Source organism: Manduca sexta, chromosome 12 (genome assembly GCF_014839805.1).
Source record: "Manduca sexta isolate Smith_Timp_Sample1 chromosome 12, JHU_Msex_v1.0, whole genome shotgun sequence".
Classification (NCBI taxonomy): domain Eukaryota; kingdom Metazoa; phylum Arthropoda; class Insecta; order Lepidoptera; family Sphingidae; genus Manduca; species Manduca sexta.
In genome coordinates this window covers 11,287,882-11,310,446 of record NC_051126.1, presented here as the reverse complement: position 1 = coordinate 11,310,446, position 22,565 = coordinate 11,287,882, and the positions used below count along the sequence as shown (strand labels likewise).

Genomic DNA, 22,565 nt, shown 5'->3' with positions numbered 1-22,565 from the left:
CTTGAACTTCAATTTAAACGTTGCGACGCAACGGCCAAACCAGAGTATCCCAGCGGATCCAACCTAATTAATGGACATACGTAGTATGGCTATGCATTTTATAATGTAATAGTTTATTTACATTTTCGTATTAGATATATTATAAATACTTAATACGAATTACAAAATATTTACTGGCAGTCCTGGACGCTGGATGTCAAATGTCAAAATATATTGTCATTTGTCATAGTTAATTTGTGCTTTGACAGCTTCTATGACAGATTTTTTTAATTGGGTTCCAGCGAAACTAGTTTTATAAAATTGGCGTCGAATTTAGCTTGAACTCCACTAATTTATTCGTGAAAAAGTGCGTAGTTTAAATAAAATCATGTGTTGATATTAGCAGTTCGTATAACATTTGTTCCGAATGTCGGACGCAATGGAGGTATCAGGTGTGTATTTGATAAATTTAGGAATTAAATTTAAATGGAATGTGTCCATATGGCTCTGTTGTTCGGGTATTCCCTGGCGTTAAGGCGTAAGACAATATTATTTATGTGAAACAAGTATTTTATCAGTGGATTTAATTTTGAGTTCGTACATTGTTTCTTTGACAACAAAGACGATAACAAACAGTGGATCGCTGGAGTTCGTTTCGCTGCCACTGTTTAGTTTTGTTATTGCTATTGTGTTGTGTTTATGATATGAGTAAGTTATTTCATCATGATTTTCTAATATCGTTTAATAACGTTTATTATTCACAACAGTATACTGTTACTAACATCAAAACAATAGCAGATAAATTGTTTAGTCATAGTGTATATCTTCTACTTTTATGTTGTGCAAATTTATTTTTTTAGGGTCATTAGATGCACTGTGTAATATTTTTCATCAATAATTAACAAGATACATAAATAGCATCACACCTTTTTAACTTTTCAGGGGTAGACTGAGGTTTAACACACCCACATTTCACCATAATACATTAAGTTAACAAAGTCATGTTGATAAAAAAAATATGAAAAAAGAAATAACTGTCACAATAATTTGTTCCAGGGAAATCCCCAAACACATCCTTATCCTTCAGATATAATGCCAACAATGAAGAATTAGAGGAACTGTACCATGTATGCGAGGATGACCCTCCGACGCCACAGGCTGAGCCTGCACCGTCACAGAGCGAGAATGCAAGTCCTAAACGAGGAGAGAAGACCTCCTCCATTATAGACAAGTATTTCAAATCCATGAGAACAGAGAAACCAATTGAAAAACTTGATGAGGTAAAACCGCCAGATGCTAAACCTGAGGAGAGTAAAACCCCTGTTCCGAAAGAGGTTTCATCATCCCCCATGAAGGATTACTTGAACCGCTTAAGCAAGAAGAGTACTTCAGATGTAGCACAAGAAGTAAAGGAAGGCAGCAATGAAACATGGAAGATATTCCATGATTTCAAATTCAAAATTGCTCAAGCAGTTGAAGATATGAAGACTCGTTCGGTCGAAGGTATGTTTGCAAACAATAAACTTTAATGTAAATATAATGAAAGTTATAAATAAATCTAAAATAATAAATGTAAAGTTACTACAGGTAGTTATTATTAATAATATTAATTTTATATTAGAAACAAAGGACAAGTCAGTGCCGAGAGAGAATTCAATATCAGATTCAGAAGAAAATTCAGCAGTTAAGGATATTGATCGGCAGAGTGTAGGCGATACTGATAATCAGGTGAGTTTACATTTCACATAATTATATTTACTCAATTTTATGCTTGAATAATAATAAATAATTTGATTGTGAGATATAATTCAAGTATATTATTACTCTGTGTAATTAATTGTTATGAAGTACATTCAAATAAACTTACAAACTTTAAAACCCAATTTATTATCTCTAAAAATATTTATATAATTTTTTTTTACAACTAAAAAGGTAGAAGTAATAATTGATTAATTTGTACTTGATTACATTTTTTGTACTTTGATCTGTTATCAGTTATGTTGAGACTAAATACAATGATTAAAGAAGTTGTTGGCATACACAATAATTAATTAATCACTACACATTCTTGATGAATGATAATGACTAATATTATTGTACTAAGCTTGAAGTACTATTCATATTTTACTGTACATTGGTACCTCATATGTCTTTCCGGTGTGGTGGCACTATCTTGTCTGTTTTCTGCACCACTCAATAGTTCATACAAATAAACAATAGAAATTATAGTCATCGCTGGATACTACAAAGGGTAACATCTTGATATGATGACCCATTGTTAAAGTTCCATACATTGCTTGTAATTAGAATACAGTGATAGGTAGGATTAAGTGAGGAGTTTGCGCTACCATAATTACGACCTCATTTAATAGTGAACTAGAAAATTGCGAAAAAAATCCACATCAGTGTAACATAGACCTCTTTATTTTTCCCACTATTAAAGAAAATATTATAAGTGTTGTGCAATAAATTGATGCATATAAGGAAAACCGTATTCATTCATGTGTTCTCCAATAATAATAATATAAAGTCAGTTTTTGTCAGGTACAAGTCATTATTATTTGACGAGTATTTACTGAGCGGTCATTAATAATACAGGGTAAAGATAAAGATTGGCATAATAGGGTCACTGGCTATGTTTTACTTTGAATATTCTGTATGCAACAGTAAAGTGACACGGAAAACAATCCCTTCTTTAAAAATAGCATTAAAACTGAAGCAATAATGCATATTGCAAATATTAAAATGCAGAAAAGTGGGTGCATAGAGGGAATATCGCGCCATCTCTTTCCTTCGCGTGCATCGTAATTCCCAATGACGTCACTGTCCTTTATGGCATCTCTTTTCTATTTCTTGACACTAACCCCTTGTACTAAATCATTCTTTCTGTATTAGGTTTTATATGATGTAAATATTGGAATAAAAAATTATCAATTGCTCTATTCTGCCAAACACTGATGGATGCAATCTTTTATTGATGATCATAATAATTTGACTATGCTTCAGTTACCAACTATGTCGTGTCACGCCGTCAAAAATACCCTTTTTTGTTAATAGATTTTATAATTATCAAATTGGTTAATATGTAAAGTTTTAGAAGCCATCAATCTTATAGCAAAAATACTTTAGAGGTCCCTAACACCACATTAACATAAACTTTACATTTTATAAGAGTAGAAATAATTTTATTCGATCCAAAAAATTATAGATTCATCTAAGTATTAGTATTTCATAAGATTTAAAGTAAAACGCGCGTGCAACTAGTTATATCCTTGAATTAAATCTGTATTTAAAAAAAAATGTTTAATCTACACATATACTCTGTAAGTTTTCCTTTTGAGTGTTTAATAGTAAATATTTAGTTTGGGACTACGCAATGTGTTATTTCCTCACACTACTGATATAATACAGAAAAAATGTTTGAAGTATTGTTAGCAGTTAAAGCAATGTAGACCTACCGCTGTTTTTTTTATTGCTTTGAATGACGAGACGAGCTAGCTGTTGGATGGTAAGCGATACGATCGCCCATATATATTAGAAACACCATTCAACGCTTTGAATTACAAAGTATTGTTCGGTATTATACTGCGCTCGCCATCTTGAGACGTGAGATGTTAAGTCTTATTATGTCCAATAGTTACACTGGCTACAATACTTGGTGGCAGAAATAGACACTGCGGTGGTACCTATTCAGGCGGAATCTCACATATGAGAAACCTATTTCAATATGTAATCCCAATATTAATCTTCGATTTGAACCCGAGATTAAACCTTTTTGTCGTTAGGCATTCGGATAATCAGAAAAATTGAAAGTATGTAGAAAAGCTGTTTCTGTACATATTTATTATTATTAACTAACATTACCTCGCGGCTTCGTCCATGTTAATGACCTAGGCAAAAATTGGCTTTTATCACTTAAAAGTAATTGAGCATCCTGGTAGGCAAGTTGGCAATCCTGTTATTCGCGAATTCGTTTAACTGAGGTTCGGATAATCGAGTCTACAGTGTAAGCATGTCAAAATCCCTGGTCCCAATTGATCCAATTTTCCATTAGATCGAAAAACGATTGGGTTATTGAAAATGGCCGTAGGATATTCATCTTCCAATACTCAGTAGTAATTACATTGGCTAAAATGTCCTTACGGAAACACAGCAACTCTTGCGCAAATTTATAAGTATGACACTCTTATACTTATCTGAAAAGTATATCACATACGCGTCACTCACAGCCAAGTGGATATAGCATAATGAACATAATTTCATATACCATACTATAGTTACAAGTAATCAAATAGTGTCATTAAATAAATCTGTTTCTTTGTCAAGTTTCTGAGTAAAATGTCGTTATAGAAACTGCTTTATACGTCTTTTTTTATGTTACACTCATAAAACTGATTTTATTTTAATGTGTTAGATAAGAGCCTTGAATTATTCAAACATTAGCCCATCGTCGTTCAAGGCTAAAACGGGCGCAGTGGTCCGATAGATTAGCTGAATGAAAAATAGTGTTTATTACGTTTACTGCTTGATATGGCGATATAACACAGTACGGTATAATTTATTATCGATACAGGAAATTTGAGAATTAAAAGTTTCATCATATGTATAATATAAATTTTATATTTTTATAGATACATAAAATTATAACCGCCATCTTAAGAAATGATCCAAATCTTAATCTTCAATCAATTCCGAGAATGAAACAATTTATTTATTTATTATTAACGGACTGCTAACGGAGTTTACAGTTCAATTTAAATCCAAACATGTATATAGTAACAGTCCCTTATGTAATTGTAACTCTAGTTACAAGCAGTCACAGCATGAGCCACAATATATATTTTCAACGGAAAACAACAATTACTCTAATAATGTTTAGTACAACAGCAACAAAATTACGTAAAATCTTATATACTATTTATAACAAAAGAGAAAAAACAAAACATAAATAGTTAACATTCAGCGTTACTCAATAATTTACGTCTAAATTGTTATAATTTATAACCAAAAATGTCGACGTCATTACGGAAACCAACTGTTTGGTTGTACAGACTAGACAGGCGAGGAACAGGAGCTTGCTTCCCTTTATTAAAATAAGCTCAATGTAAGCATGTTAAAAAAACTTTGTTCTGATTGGTCTATCTTTGAGATAGTTCGAAAAAAGCGATTGGGATAATTTATTGAAAATGGCGGTTATATTCCAACAATAGCCATACTGCATTTCCCTTATTACTGTAAGACATCGGTTATTAATCTTAAAATACCTATAAAAATACTGAGGGGAATCTCCTTCAGACCTTCCTACCTTCCTTATTTAAACATAATTTCTTGTTTACATACAAGCCATACTTATGCTGACGCATTCTTATATTAGCGACCTATTACATAATTATATCAACGGTTGAAAGGCAAATTGGCTTACGCGACATGTTTTTCGAAAATTTTTAACTAGTTTAAAAAAACATAGACGAAAGTGCTGATTTTAATATGAAACTTAGTGTTGCGCAAAATTGTCGCTTAAGTCAATTAGCTTTTCACCCGTCGATATATTTCAATTAACAAGACAAATAATAGTATAATAATCAAATATCCACTATTTACATAACAGCAATCGTTTGAATTATTTGTTTTTGATTACATATATCATACATTCTTTTGGTGTAGGTGTCCTCGTTGGACAGTAGCATACAGAATTTATCTGATTTGACTCAACCGTTGACTGCGAAGGCCGCGGAACGAGATCTGAATCTTCCCGTCGATAAGAACTGTTCGGAGTCTAGCGATGATACTCACAAGAATTTGGGTAAGTTTTATTTCTATAACATCAGCAAACTATCAACTACATATATTCATAACGTCTAATAATCAAAAAAATTATGGAGCTGATGCCTTTAAGAAAAGGAATAAGGACTATATTAAACAGAGGCGTGTTTGGTCCTCTTAAAATTTATAAAACATTGAATTTTTACATTCTTAATACCATTTATTCATACTAACTGAACAATTAAATATACAAAAAATTTTTTTTGAATGGTGTCTTTCCTTAAAGGTCACAGTGATTCTTCAGATGTGACGAAAGACTTGCCAAATGACAGCATGATGGAAGTGGAATCGGGCGTCGAGGCTCTCGAAGACAACATGGATGGCTTTGGGGACATCACCAATCTGGACACAGACTGCCAGAACATCAGGCCGACGGAATCCAACCCTGTGCAGCCACCACCAACCCCCACTAACTTCGGCCTACCGCCCAGTAAAACAAACCTGCAGAAACTAAAAGACGACAATCCAAAGAGTTACTTCTTTAACTTCTCCATGTATTTCCTAACGTTCCTTCTTTTTTTGAATTATATTCTGTTTCCAAATTCGAATATTTGGAACGGTTTCCTTCTGGGTATTTGGTTCTTTTGTTTCGCGAGTAATTTGAAACATTGGTTGCTGGACAATTACTTCAGTGACTGGGAGCCGCAGAAAGGCAGCTTCTTTCAGCTCAAGAGGAGCAGTACGATGCCCGCCGCTTATACAATACCATCTGTTAAGGAACACAGGCCTTTAAAGAAGTATGAGGTAAATATAGAAACTAAAATAAGTTGTTTGCTAGTGAGTAATAAGTCACAAAATCCAATGCAAGTTTATATGTTTTTAGGGCTGGATCAACCATTACAGGTACCCAGACTACGATCCTTACACGTACCACATAAACAAAACCACCACTGCATTTATGAAACTCGAAGGTAAGTCAATGAATAATGCCAATATTTATTATATTCAATTTATTTACCACCTTTCTATAATTTTGTGAGTGAGAGAGAAATTGTCGAAATACATTTCTTAATTTTGTGAGTGAGAGAGAAATTGTCGAAATACTTGCAGCCTTCTTATCTATGTATGCAAGGGAATTTATTTTAAGGTGTCTAGTTGTTGAAGAACCCGTGAGTCCAGCAGTGGGATAGTATATGATTACTCCACGAATATATTATTATTATATCATTTATAAAAATATTGTTAGTAGGTATAATGTCAGTATAAGAATTGTAGCAAATACCAAAGTATATGCAAACAAAACTTCGTTACATTGATGATAATTTATAAATGATAACCAATGTTATCGAAAGCTACCTTATTGTCCAATTCAGAGGACGTTGTGTCGTGTAGTACTGGTAATCTTCCAATCTATGTAATCTGTCTGAGTACTTTTCAGGTAATTATCAATACTAATATCTTTGTTTTGTTTCTAGAATGACCGATAATTTTATTTATACTATTCAACATACATTTTAGATGAGTAAAACTTTCGTAAAATATTTCTATCATACATTTATTTGATTTTACTACTAGGCTTATTAATTTTATGTGTTTCTCAATAATATCATGTTGTGCAATATTTTCTTTATAACGCGTTATTATAATAAAATAAAAAAAGTCTTTAAATGTGTTAAAAATTGCAATTTAATTGCGTGCTTAAGCTGTTTTGTTGCGCACGCGCATCATTCAAACCCAAAAACAAATTTTGCGTTGTTTCGTTCGTCTTCACCCGTAACTTTACTTGCACTGTAGACTTTTGGGCAAATGTCCTAGAGTCAACTCAAATGCTATTAATATTGTACTTAAAATTGTCATACTTATCAGTCAGAAAATCCACTGCTGAACACAGGCGTCCCCCAAAGATTTCCATACCGATCTATTACAAGCGACAAATATTCACAAAATAATAATAATATGATATTTGCACAGGCTGCAATTTGAGGATATCATACACAAGAACGAAGATAGCTAAAAGGGCGCTGTGGGACGAGAAGATTGACGACAAAGTGACGTTCTACCAGCACAGGCTGTACAACTTGACTGGAGCGCGCGTGATACTGCTTCCTAAGGGTCTCGTCAGGCGGAGGTGAGTTTCATAATAGTTTTTTTTTTTATTGTAAGCGGCATGGGGTCTAGGTAGAATGCCGACTGACGAGAGATGATGCCTCTTCATTGTTGAAGGTTGGCCGTCAGCTTCTTGTATTTCTCCATGTAATTAGCCAGATGGAACTGGTGTTCAACGGTAATACCGGTCCACTCCCGGATATTTCTCAGCCACGATTTTTTTCTTAGCCCAGCCCTCTTTCTCTCCACCTTGCTCCTATAAATGTTGTTATCGACTAACCCCCCTATTCATAGACGTTATTTATCTAGAGACGGAGCATTGCTATGATAACAAGTCCTTAGATAAATAACATCTATGAATAAGGAGGTAAAGGTGCAAATATTTTGATAAATACGCTAAGTATAATAACAATAACACGTCAGCTATAATGAGAATTGTGCGAGCGTTGCCGGTCGTTGGCCCAGTTTTTTGATTTGCCAACCGTGAATCGCAGTGAAGGTCACGTTTGAAGATTTTGTTGCTTTGTGCGGTGACCTTTGCGGAGACGTTTACCCCGATATACGGATATAGAGCGTGGTAATGTTACGACATCGACTCATGCTTATACATGGCCGTTTTGACATTGCATTACTAAATGAAACCACATTCTCGTCTTCACTTTTGCTGACATTGTGCCAAAAATTATGAATATTTTCACCAAAAATACTGGTTTTAGTTTTCTGATTTTTTGTAAATTTTTTAGCTTATTGCGAATATGGCGTGTGCGTGAATGTATTTCCGACTGAAAGTATGATGTTGCTGTTGCGACGAATTCTCTTAGATTAGTAGTAGTGGCAATAGGGCGCGTAAAATTAAAATTACTTTAATTAATATTTATTTTGTTCGAAACTTACACTTTTTTATTTTACATTTACGGCTTAAATAATTTATTGTAAAGTGTCATTTTCAATTAAATAAGTATGTGGTTTCATTTAGTAACGCAATGTCAAAATGGCCCTGTATTAGGGTAGGGAAATTATTTAGAATTTTACGGCATATTATATTGTTTCTCTCGGTGAGGTTTTTTGAGTCCCATTCGAGCAGAATATAAATTAAAATGTGATAAAAATTATGTTAAAAAATAATTTCTTAGTAATATTAATTGATATCAGCATTACAAATCCCCGCTTTGATTCTCTTGTGAGGCTAAAGCGTTCGATATTTCAGCCTTAAAAATAACCACCGTCTATTCTAAATTTAAAATGTAGTCTCACTAGCTTTATCGATTAACAAACGGCTTCTTCCCATCGCGAAATATAGTGATATCGATTATTTTATTATTAGAATTACCCTCAGACGTAGTTAATGTGACTTTTGATCTTCAGTTTTAACTGTTACTGGGCTTGTAATGAGCTTAACAGGCAACACATTTAATTTTTTAAATTGTCAATTAGTATAGTTTAAGGTCACTTTTTTTTTCTGAGAGTTTATTACTACAAAAGCACTCACGGTGCGTCAATTTTGGTGGAAATCCATAATAGATTAGAGATTGAAAGTCGGAAGAATATTACAACCATGCTCAATTCTCGCGTTTTTTTCGAGAATAAATAACTTTGACCAAATTTCAGTTTGGTGTTTGTAATAATATCGGTAATCAATAAGATTTAAATGCATATTTTAAAACAATACACTTTATTTTAAAGCTGTTATATTAAATTTATCAATAAAAACTTTTTGTTCACAGACAATGGAGCAAAAAATATCCAATATGCATAATACTAAGCGAGAAAGAAAAGATCCAAGTGTTAGAGAAAGAGAATGCGGCAGCTGAGAAGAGACCTTCGGAGGTGGCGACGGAGAAGAAAAAAGAACAGCAGCACGAGACAGAGAGCACGGAGACCAACACGAGTCCCGAGAAGAAAAGGAAGTTCGTTTGGAGAAGACGGGAAAAAAGGTAAATGAGAAAGACTAAGGCTTTTTCTATCACTGATTGACTAGACAAGCTTGTTCCTTGCCTTGGTAGCACCGAAGCTATCCATAAATAGCATCAACACCGAAAATGTTTAACCACGAAGTCATAAAACAATTTTTAACTAACTTTGCTATACAATAATGTCCTTGTAAATGATTGTATTTTGTTCCCAGTATCTCCCATACAGACGGCGAAACAGGGAAAGAAGGACTACGACACAGGCTTGTCAAAAAAATGCATAGAGGTTAGTGAAGTTTACATTCAACTTAAAATTTTAATCGATTTCCATACACAAAACCAATCAAAATATAAGTAAGAATATTTATTTTGAGAGTATTTATCTCGAGTATTCGTTTATTTGCGTAGTTCAATCATTAAATAAACATCGTTTCTGCGATGCTTACAGCGAATATGAATAGATAAGTAGGATTACTTATATCTATTTTATCATTATCACTGTCATCATATTCAAATATTTGGATAATAGTAACATTGATTCGAACTTAATCTCTTGATAGGAACAAATTACGCGTATATTTTCAACTTGTATAAACAGTGACATCTAGCGGCACACGCTTGAACTACCCTTAGGATTTCAAAATATGAATGCATCTTTGCCAGATAAAAAGCCGGATGGGTCGTCTCCCGGAGCTGAGGCCGAAGGTCAGGTCCCGCCGGAGAAGCACCTGCAGTTCGAGGAGGTCTTCCAGGACCCGGAGCTGGACCTCAGCACCAAGTCGGTGACGAGCACCAAGGAGGATATAGAGGAGGAGTTGGATGAAACAGAACTGTCCAAGATTAAGGAATTTTTGGAAGAGGCTGTAAGTGGCATTCCAATTTTATTTTTTGGGTATTGCAATAAAATTGATAATTGCTACCGTAGTGGCATTAGATGTGTTACACTACGACTACCATGCTGAGATCTCGGCGTCGATCCCCGTATCGATTCAAATGACATTGTGTTTTGACCGCTCAGTACTCTGTAGTCTAGAATTGTTGCTTGGTAAATAGTTTTCCTTCCTATTACATGTGACATACCATGACAAGTAAAAAGTGGGCATGATGACGCCTACTCTTGAAAAGAGTTAAGTCCTGATGTTTTATTTAAGTCTGTAAATTGTAAATGAAATTTATTTGAATATCGGGTTCATATCATTTACTCTTTTAGGGCTGTTTTTTAAATAGTCAGATACAAGTTATCTATCAAATAAATTATAACCTGACTGAATATAAAAATGAAACAGACGAATAACTTTATTTATACTACTGTCCTGTTTAATTTGTTTATGTTGTGTTTCATCATACGAATCAAATTTATTTGTTGATGAAAATCAGCCGTTATATGATACAAGCGAATACCCGTATGCAATCCTATCATCTTAGTAATTTACGTTCAAGCTTCCATACTAAAGCAGAAGATGACGTGTGTGCGTGCGCAGGAGCTGGAGACGGGCGCGGAGGGCGGCGCGGAGGGCGAGTGGAGCGTGCACGTGAAGCGCTCGCGCGACACGCAGGAGCACCTCTACCTCTTCACGCGCACCGGCCGCGACAAGCACGAGTGGTACGCACAACTTATGTATACTTATGTTATAAAAGGACAAGTTAATAGGGGCTGATCTCTGAAACTACGGAACGGATATTAAAAAAAAAATATTTACTCCTAAGTGCTGCTTTTGACTGCTTTTCCCGAGAAAATATTTATCCCGGAACAACTTTTTTAGGCGAGGGGAGCGTCGGGCAAATGCTAGTATTTATATACATTCAGTATAGGCTTCGTAATGGATAGTGATAGGTTCGTTAAATAATTGATTGATTTATTTACCTGTGTTAGTCTCTAATGGCGTTAAATAACGTCCATATAAATAAACCAAGTAGAATGTATATCTGTGACACTAAATAAAGATTTCTTCCTGAGGTTAATGGGTTTTGTATTTTTGTTGTATATTTTTTGTCTTGATTAATCTTAAAACAATTCACTATTAAGCGGGCTTAAAATAAAATTTATTGTGCAGATATAAAAAACTAGTTTGTATGATGTAATAACCACTATAACTTGAGCTCTCCCATCTAGGTACCGTCGTATTGTTACGGCCGTGGCGGAGGCCAACGCGGCTTCGGCGGAGTCGTCGACGGCGGACGACAACTCTCCCACCGACGCGGCAGAGAGCAAGGATGGCATCGAGATGGCTGTATACAAAATGGCGGCTGAAAAAGACACCGTCGCGTTCGCCAAGGCTTCCGTAAGGCTAGGTTTTAGTTAGATTATATAATCGCTTTAGCTTTAGGCGATAGCCTAGTTGGGTGTGGAACGGACTGCCAAGACGAATGTCCACAGGTTCAAATCCCAAGGGCACACACCTCTGACTTTTCTAAAAGCATGTGTGTATTCTATGTGAATTTATCGTTCGCTTTAACGATGAAGGAAAACATCGTGAGGAAACCTGCACATCTGAGAAGTTCTCTATAGAAATTTCAAAGGTGTGTGAAGTCTACAAATCCGTACTAGGCCAGTGTGGTGGACTAAGGCCTAATCCCTCTCAGTAGTAGAGGAGGCCCGTGCTCAGCAGTGGGCAAGTATACAATACAGGGCTGATATTATTATTATTATTATATATAATCGCTTTTGTATGCCCCATTACTTGGGTTAGAATTATATTCGAGTTATATAAGACGTTATACCCCTACCTTACAAACTTTATAATAATATAATGGCATAGATTATTGAGACTTTTTGTAACTATTGTCTATATACTGGCTAATTATTAAACGACGATCGACAGTACCACTATGTGAAAAATAAAGTAATTGATCTTAATCTTCGTATCGATCCCAAGAATAAATGCATCAAAATAAGACGTTATCGGTAAACATAATAAAGTTTATTCTGATAGGTCCGATTTACGATCGATACGATCTTGACATTTGGGACTAACTATTTGAACTAGCAATGGTTCACCAATTGATAAACAAGGATCAATATTGTCGATAAAAATATCGATAATGTTATCGATTATTTACAGAATAAAACAATAGATTCGATGTCGGAGGGTGTCACTATATCGTCGTTGGCGCCGCCTGTGCTGCCAGAGTCGGAATCGTACGAGAAGAACTTCTGGCCGTATCTGTTTAAAATTATTCAGGTAAATTATGGACTATTAAAATATTTCATTTATTGTTTTCAACATACTATGTAAGTGAAATAATTATATAATTTGCTATATCTTCAAGGTGTGATTTGTATAAATCGAGTAGATCTTGTGACACTTTACATGTTGTGCCTATTTCGATAAAAATATTTTTTTATGAAAAATGTCTAAGAAATTGTGGCATTTTAAATTATTTTATCTATCTTTAAAAAATGACTACAAGTTATGATAAAGTATATGTCGAAATAAAAATAATATCGACCAACAAGAGGTAACATAAACATCGATAATCGATATATGAAATTTGGCAAAGTTATAAGTCACACACATCATTTCATGAATATTTTTTATTATTTAATAATCCGTACATGTTAGAGTCACGAGATATCTTTCAAACAAACGTCGGAGGCGGCGGTGATGTGTCAGATCGAACCGTCGCCGCGCGGCCGAGCCAAGAACAAAAAGAAAACAAAACGAGATGTTTGTTCTTACACGTTTTTAGTAGACTAGCTAAAATATTTGTAGAAAAAATATCGATTTAATTTTTAACCTAAGATTTATTTTAGTATCGATAAAGACATGGTTTATGTATATACTGCCATGCTGAGCGCAAAAGCGGTATGTCAGAGAAACTTTATTTTAAGATAATCGAAGTTTCGTAAATATAGTTTTATATGTAAAACTGAGATAGAGAAACTCTTTTAAGGATTTTTTTAACAAGTTCTTAACAAGATACCGTTATTTAGGTGAGTTCATTGGATGGGTATTTCTTTATGCTATCTGACGACATAATCAAAGACAAGAAAACAATATTTTTATGTCATCTTGAGGTACCGCTTTTGAGCTTAGCATGGCAGTATCATGCAGTCGAAAGTAAAATACTTAGTAATCGAGTAGTGTCGTGCCATAGATAATATCATTTATCGTATGAAAATTATTTAATTTAAACATTTATCCTGCAGATATAACAAGATTTGAGTTTGAGTTGTGATATACAGGAGTAAAAAGATTATGAGGCTGTTTTTTTTTTAATACGTTTTAATGGTACATGTGCAGTCCAAGACGCCGTCGCCGGACTGCCAGTGCCGCACGCTGCCGGCCGAGGTGTCGTGGGTCAACACCATGCTGGCGCGCGTCGTGTACGACGTCATGCGCGACCCCGTCATGATCGCGCGCGTGCAGAACAGGATACAGCGGAAACTTAACACGCTCAAGGTGGGGGTCGATACAATTTATTGATATGTCGATACAGAGAATAGAAATATCGGTGTCGAATAAAAATAACCAGCTTAAATTACAAAAAGGTTGTCTATTTATATTTTCTTTCTGTTGGTAATATTGCTTATTTTATTTTTAAGTTTAAGACAGTTCTGTCTTTTAGCTACAAGTTATTGCAATTCCTAACTAAATATCTACGCTATAAATAAACTAGCGTACAGGAAATTTAAAAAAAAATTGTTTAAAAAAAATTGTTTGTTTAGATAAAGATTTGAAATGATTATTGGTGTAATTTGTGTAATACGTAACATCCCTTACAACGTATACAATGTACTGTACAACGGGCGCAGCTGCCGTCGTTCATGTCGCCGCTGACGGTGACGTCGCTGTCGCTGCGCGGCGCGTGCCCGCTGGTGCAGTGCGTGCGCGCGCCCGCGCTGGACGCGCGCGGCGTGTGGCTCGACGCCGAGCTGCGCTACGACGGCGGCGCCTACATCGCGCTCCTCACGCAGATCAACCTCATGAAACTCAAGGAGAAGAGTCAGTATACCATTCATTGAGATATTCATTCATTCATTCATTATTGTTATACCATACTCAAAGTGTCAATTACCATCCACATTTATGGGGCTATTTCATAACAACTATGGCACGTCAAATTACAAAAAAGCTTTTGTTGCCTCGAGACGAACTGTCGATATTATATATCTTCTTCTTCGTTTTAAAAAAAAATGACTCCTCCGTTTAATCGGTGATTTTGCCAATATCGAGTACGTAGAAGTTTAAAATTATGACATGAGTTTAAATAACTTTCGACCCGAAGTTAACCGAACAAAAAGACACCAACGACAAAGAGCAATTGGCATAACACATTTGACATTAAAGTAGACTGTAGGACCAGCATCGATATAGAACCAAGCATACGAAATTACGATATTATATATCATTATAATTATATATTTTTTTATAGATGTAACGCTAGAAGACCAGCTGTTGAGCGCCAACGACAACGTGGTTGAAAACGACACAAACACATTGCCTACTGGAGGCCTATTTTCCGAAAAACAATTAAGGGTGAGATTACATCAATTTTATTAATATATATCGTATCTTTAATCTACACCACACTGTTGTTCTGTAATAACACACTCTTTTGCCCGTTGGGCATGTTTTTTTTTTGTTTATCATAATTTCTCCAAAAAAGATAACTCAATCAATTACCAGTTACCGTAAAAATAAAATATCTCATATCTAAGAAGACATGGCGTGCATTATTTAACGGAAAGAAAAAGATATTATAAATATATATATGCAGTATAATATATTTCCTTGAAAAATGTACGTATTTTTTTACTACAAATACTTTGTATCTGGAAACTTAACGTAACTTTGCCACACCACATGATTAATAAAGCATTAATTGAATCCATTTATCGATAGAAACGCAAGCCAGCGATATACGACTCCGAGATCGAGGACTCGGCGGAGTCGAGCAGCGACGACGAGAGTCCGCCGGTGCAGCCCGTCGACAGCGCCGACAACCTGCCACTGTCCGATACTGCGTGAGTTTTACTTACATCTTAATAGTTTCGTAGTAGATATTACCGGCCGAGGGGGTATGCGCTCACAATTGATCTAGTTTGCAAGGCGTGTGGAATATCTAACCAACATTTTTGTTTTTTGTAAATGCAGCCAATTTTCATATTATTTGATTTAGACGTCAAGTGTTTTTTTTTTAATTTATATTTGTTTATATATTATAACTTTTACTTTTCGAATGGCCAGCACCTCAGACCTCCCGCGCCTAACACCCCCCCCCCCTCCCTTGACGATGAAAAAAATTATAAAATAAAAACGAGAAAATAGTTTTATTTCAATAAAGTTGATTTTTTTATTTGGGTATGGCAATTTTCCTATTTTGTTCCTGACAGTAAGCGGTGTGTAATGAAATATCGATCAAATATTTATACTTAAATTTTAAAGAATTGCCGGTTTTTTTTTATCAATAATATCGGCATCTATAAAAACAATTAATCGGGTATTTTAATTTCAGATCGACAACGACAGAAGGCGGTTCATCAAAAAAGAAGTTTTTGCGAATGGTCGATAAAATAGCTACTAATAAATATTTCCAACAGGTTTGTTCTTTTTATAATTCTTTAAATGCTTCAAATAGTCGATAATTTATCATTTTCTATTTACATATATAGGTATGTTGAAAAGTACTTCAAAATTATTAGATTTTGATTTAAATTGGAAGCCACTTTTCTTTACATTATATATTATGCTGAGGGTTTGAACTTAAACCACTGGTTATAATAACACAAATAATAATTATGAAGTAAAAACAGTTTATAATTTCCCGTTATAAATATAATTTCCCCTTACAGGTAACTGACTATAAATACGTAAAGCGAGCTATGGAAGGATTGTCCAACACAGATATCAAGCTGCATCTAGAAATACAAGGGCTTGAAGGTGTTCTAGCGTTAAATCTACCGCCACCGCCACACGATCGACTCTGGATTGGGTACGTTATTGGGTATTTTGCTTAATTCAATTAGCTTTTCAACCGTCGATATATAACAGTCAATAGTACGTTAAAGAAGCCGTTTTGTGGAAACTGCATTAAAGTTGGTTAAGATACGAGTCAGTAATTCATATCTATATATATAAAAGAAAGTGGTGTTAGTTACACTATTTATGAGGAGAGGTAGCTTAGAACCAGGAGACGGACATAGGATACTTTTTATCCCGTTCCCACGGGAACGGGACGGGCCATAAGACGTGGTATACGAAAGCAAAATTTGATATGGAGATAGTATACCTGGGAAGGTTATAGGCTACTATCCCGGGAAAATATATAGTGGGACTTTTATCCCGGAAAACTCCTTCACGCGAGCGAAGCCGCGAGCAAAAGCTCGTTTCAAATATAGCAATGTGTAGGTGTAGGCGAGTACTGGGATATCGTTCCATCTCTTTCTTTAAAGTATTTCTACAATTTTGTGGAATACTAGTTTTGTTTTACGTTCTTGTCTTTAAAATAAAAGTCTATACTGAGGTGCCTGTGTGTCGCCCAGTTTCCGCACGAACCCGACGCTGGTGCTGAAGGCGCGGCCGGCGGTGGGCGCGCGCACGCTGCGGTTCGCGCACATCTCCAACTGGATCGAACAGAAGCTCAGCAAGGAGTTCGAGAAGGTGCTCGTGCTGCCCAACATGGAGGACATCATACTCGACGTCATGACGCCCACGCCCGTGGAGTTCGAGTAAGGTGCACAAATGTACTATCAGTGTAGTGGCGTGAGGTTCTGAGTCTATGCGAGGGTAAAATTGCGGTGATCAGGGCAAAAAGCAGAATTCTATGTGACTCGCACTCTTAATAAAATAATGACCCATTCCAAAATTGCCAATTTGTGGGAATCGTCAAACAACCAATTTCTGTTTGCAACCTTTTAAATTTCCCTTTTTTTCATACCATAGGTTTCATTTTTTTACCTATCTTTAATAAACTCAATTTTATAGCAACTTAAAAAAACGGTAGCATACAAAAAATAGTTTTCTGACGACTGCCGCAAATTAACAATTTTAAAATATGTCATTATTTTATTAAGAGTGTGATGTATCGATATGAGACGTTGTCTTTATCGATATATCGACAGAATATTTTATTACTATCTCCGTAATACTGTGTATAGTCTAGATGCAATTTTGGAGTTCGGTGCTGGGTGAGACTCGGGTACGCACCGGAATCGTGTCGATATAAGTCATAAGTCGATAGTGTTCGACCGGCTGTGTTCTACAACTGTCGACTATATAGTCGATGTACAACTGCAATAGAGCGAATCGTAGTGTATCCCTAATGTTAAGAGGTTTTGTTCCCAATAAACTTGAAACGTTGTTGTTTAGTCTTAGGATAACTATGCATAACTCCTGTTTTCTGTCTACCGATTTCACAGTTGTTAGGGATGTCAATAATTTTTGCGCCACTGATATAATTTATAATTAATGATCTTTATTAAAATAAGAGTTTTTCGAGTGATTATTATTCATTATAAATCGTGTGTAAATTGAAAATGATGAAAAAAAAATGAAAAAATTGTAAAATGATATATTGATGTCTTAAAAAAAATTCTCATCAAGAAAATTCCAAATTACAGTTTGTTGAATATCCCTAGCAGCCATACGAATCGGTAGGAATTCGGATAGTGAATTGACAATTTGATATAAGTATATTTGCTATCGATTTTAATCGCAGTTACAGTTTCCCTAATACAGTAATGTTTCCATCACTCCATTTGTATATAAAATTAACAAACCATATTTAGAAAAATCTTATAGCTGTTCCGATAGTTATACATCCTAAGAAGTTATCGAGTCGTCTATTCTAATATCGATATTTTCGATTCAACGTGACTGAATCATTTTTCATTGAATTCGTTCAAGTTTATGCAATAAGCGGGAACCAATGTGTTGTAAAATTTAAAAATAACCCTCTTATAAATATTTAAGATGATTTTGTAACTAGCCATTGCTTTATCCCTTTCTTTCTTAAATTGTTTAATGTAAAGAAGAAAGAGACAAACAGTGACTAGTTAGAAACGTTATTATATTTATGACAAATGAGTTATGGCCCTTTGAAAAATCAATCATAACCGCAGAAACTATAAATGAAATTAAAAAATGACATTGTTCAATCTTGAATTTTTCATTGTTTCCAAATATTGTAAATGGCAAGTAAGAACAACTCTAGCCTAACGTGGGCTGATTATAGTTTAATAAATCTATTTTTATATTCATAAAATCAAATCTATGTTATTTAGTATCGAGTTAGGTACCATGGTTTGTCGGCATTTCGATGAGATAGGCTAAATGTTATTAATTATATTTGATTCTAAATTAAACCTTTATTCAAGTGTACTTTTTTCATATTAACGTGCTCTTATCTTAATTATTGTATTTGATCAACACTTTGCATAGTTTAGATACTAAATATTATTTTTATAAATTAATCGATAAACTTAGTAGAGTTCGGTCATGCAAAAAGTCACAAAAAATATTAGTTCTTAATATTTTAACTTGTTTAAGTTGCAGGGTGTTTAAAAGATTACAAGTTCTAATGTTGCCAACGACAAAATTGTACTGAAATTTTAGTTCTTGCCTACACAAATTGCATTTGCCAACTTTTTTCTTTTTAAAAATATAATTCACATAAATATATGTATGGGTTATTAAGTATACTTGTGTCACCTAAACGAGACAAAAATAAAAATGGGAAAAGATGGTTTCTTTTAAATAATTTTCATTGATTAGAACAACATATTGTTGTTATTTAATCTGAATAAAGGCTTATTAAGCCGTTCAGCGTTTTATGTATCCGCTCTTCTAGACAACAATTAATGAATTAAATCGATTCCTGTAATCGATTATTCGATATCCGCCAAGATGAACGTAATCGAAAGATAGAAAAAGCAGTTCGTTTCTATCTTTCCTTTACGAACTACTTATGTACGTAAGTGCAATCGTAGCCAATAAAATGCACCGTAAATTTAAAAATATATTTGTATTGAAAAGTATTATTTATTTTATTTATTGTAATATAATGCTTAGATATACGCTTTTTTTATTTTACGTTATTGTCATACAATTATTTGGTGTTCAATGAGTTAATATTGTATGAATTTAGCCACAAGATTTTTATGAATGGAAAAATATTCATGTAAGTGTAGACGTGTGTGTGCACAATGCAGTCGATAATGTATTGTCTGTATCACACTCCCTAGAAATAATATTTGGGGTGAACTATTTTAATACCCGTGTTGTAATAAAAAGTTAAAGTTTACTCTCTACCAGTATTAAAGTTATATTCATCACAATCCCTTTAAGAGCTTCCTTGAACAATACAAAAAGTTTTCGACAATAATTCCGTCGTATTCTGTTACACGTGAATGCTTTACGAAATGGATGATAAATAAATATATAAAATATGAATGTATAGTATATATGAAATTATATAATGTGTCGATAGAAATTGATTTCCGATTCAAAATATTTGTTAGTTTAGCCCAAAAATTTAGTGCACGCCGGAGCGAAAAATAATAGTTTAATAATTTTGTTAGTTAATAAGATGCTAATGACTGTTCATTTGGGAGTTTTCCTTATATCCATAATTGATTTAAGGGTTAATTATCCTTTTGGTAAATAGTATAAAGCTACCCATGGAGTTAAAATAAAATTTATTTGATATTATAGATGCGTACATCGTCGTCGAAGGTATCTGTGATACCTGTCTTCATAAAGTTTTATTTCTAAAAATATTTATGGGTAGCTTTATATTTTCCTTATTCCTGCTACATTAATTGAACATTAGTGTATAATTTGACAGCTTACGACTATGTGCTGAGTTTTGATATTTCATTGTCAGTTTTTATGTATTCTGACTTATATAAAATTCTTTAAATCGCACAACTAAAAATTCTCACTAGTTTCTCATTTTAATAGATTTCATACAAAACTTTTGGCTGGCATTGTATTATAATATTCACTTTTATTAATGTGGATTTTTTAACGAATTGTATAAGCGTATGTAATTGGCTCGCATATACTGGTATCACAATAATAAGCTTCAATACAGTATCAAGCAGTTATTTATTCAGAGTTCTAGATATAACTACTGTTTATGCGCCAACGTAATGTTTGTGCCAGCATTGTAGTTGGTTGCGTATTAAAAATTTTTTTTTTTACTTTTAAAAACAATTCCACTCAATAACTGCAAAGGCATATATATGAATGACATTTTAAATTCACATCATATATTTTAATTTTGTCTAATAAATCGTATACATGAATCAATAAATTCTATTATAGAACCAAGATATTGTAAGAAATGGGCAAATTAATTTTACGTCTCATGATTTTCATACACCATGTTAATAAATATATGAAAAGTATATGCGAGTCGTAGAGTGGCATATAAAGGATGGTCATACAACTATGAAGGCTGATTATATTTTGCTCATTCGTTATGATAGAGTGCGGTGCGTGTGATTTTAAAATTCGATGTTTTTATTCGATCTGATTGTTCTTATGTAAGTATTGGTGACGAGCTTTTTAATATAAGTGTGGGCTTCTTATGATGTAATTATAGTTGGTGTACAATACCGTGAATTATTTTTATTTTATTAACATATAAACAAGTTTATGAAAATTGTTACGTCCTTAGAATGTTTTAAATTTTCACGTCATCTAAAATCTACGAACTAATTCTTTGCCAAAACGTATAAAAAATATTCAAGGTATTGTATACTATGATAAATGAAACGGCATCTTATTCACAAATTCATTAAACATTCCATTATTAGTTACTTTTAAAACTATTTTCGTTTATTATAAAATATTATCGCCAATGTATTTTTATTGCGTACAACGAAATGCATGCGCATGATTCTTAATTCAAATTTTCCTTAAACGTTTTTTCCGATAAATTTTGCTATTTCGTATTTCCGGTCCGGTATTGTTCTAAATTTTATATTTAAAAATATAGTTGTAGTACATATCACAAAATATAGAATCACGTACCTGTTTAGAAAAACCGTTCTGAAATACATATTTGTATAATCAGTTGTAATGCATTTTATATTTGTGTTGTTGCTGTCGTTACGAACACTGTTACATCTTTAAAATAGCATTGTGAAAGTTTCTTTTCAGACCTTATTTGTACACTATAAATACTTCAAAATTAATTTCATGTTCAAAATGGTTACTGGATTTTTTATTTTATAATTTTTATACCTAAATCCACTAATTCACTTCAGTTTGAATCAATAGATTTAGGTATAAAAATGCAGTATTTTATCTTTCTGATTAGACTTACAAAACATTATACGTATTCTTATTTATCTTTTTCTACGTGACAAAAATATAATCACATATACTATATGTAATGATAAACGTAATTATATAATATATAAAGAGCTTAAAATAAAATTTTATAGATGTGCCAGTGCTCGATTCGAATTGTTGAAACGACAGAACAATAAATCACTCTTAGCTTTAGTTTTCAGCGTATTTTTTTATTTTGTTGACCGATTTTAATTTTATTCGTAGCAAGAGACTTTATGTTATGTTTTTTTTCGTGATCACTTAGTGATTGTTGTATTCACAAGGTGTACCAAATATAAAGATGAATGTCTATGTATATAGTTTATCAAAATATAAAGTGTTTATGTGATATTATATATAGTTAAGAGTTAAACCGTGCCGAGTAGTTTTTCTATGTGGTATCAGTTGTGATTTTTTCAAATAAACGAATTGCTATATTTATAAATCTTTTTGTTTATTCCTTTATTAAAATTTTATTTGTGTTGTCAAATCGTCACTATATCTCATTGGTTTCTTATTTCCT

The 22,565-nt window shown here is 33.6% G+C and overlaps 1 protein-coding gene across 3 annotated transcripts; it reads left to right on the top strand.

Moving 5' to 3' along the window:
- The first annotated feature begins 200 nt into the window (after positions 1–200).
- LOC115440708 (testis-expressed protein 2) lies at positions 201–22,487 on the top strand. Of its 3 annotated transcripts, none has more exons than XM_030165126.1 (20): positions 201–431; positions 1,036–1,482; positions 1,601–1,707; positions 5,644–5,782; positions 6,029–6,546; positions 6,626–6,713; positions 7,714–7,870; positions 9,573–9,782; positions 9,974–10,044; positions 10,422–10,621; positions 11,240–11,361; positions 11,872–12,040; positions 12,821–12,940; positions 14,003–14,161; positions 14,515–14,704; positions 15,135–15,238; positions 15,605–15,726; positions 16,218–16,302; positions 16,555–16,694; positions 17,245–22,487. In XM_030165126.1, exons 1-20 carry the CDS (start codon positions 407–409, stop codon positions 17,432–17,434), a joined length of 3,363 nt encoding a protein of 1,120 aa, XP_030020986.1. In that variant the 5' UTR covers positions 201–406; the 3' UTR covers positions 17,435–22,487. The 3 variants fall into 3 exon arrangements, with proteins under 3 accessions (XP_030020986.1, XP_030020987.1, XP_030020985.1); XM_030165127.2 differs by lacking the exon at positions 201–431 and adding an exon at positions 462–687; XM_030165125.2 differs by lacking the exon at positions 201–431 and adding an exon at positions 800–857.
- The last annotated feature ends 78 nt before the right edge of the window (positions 22,488–22,565 follow it).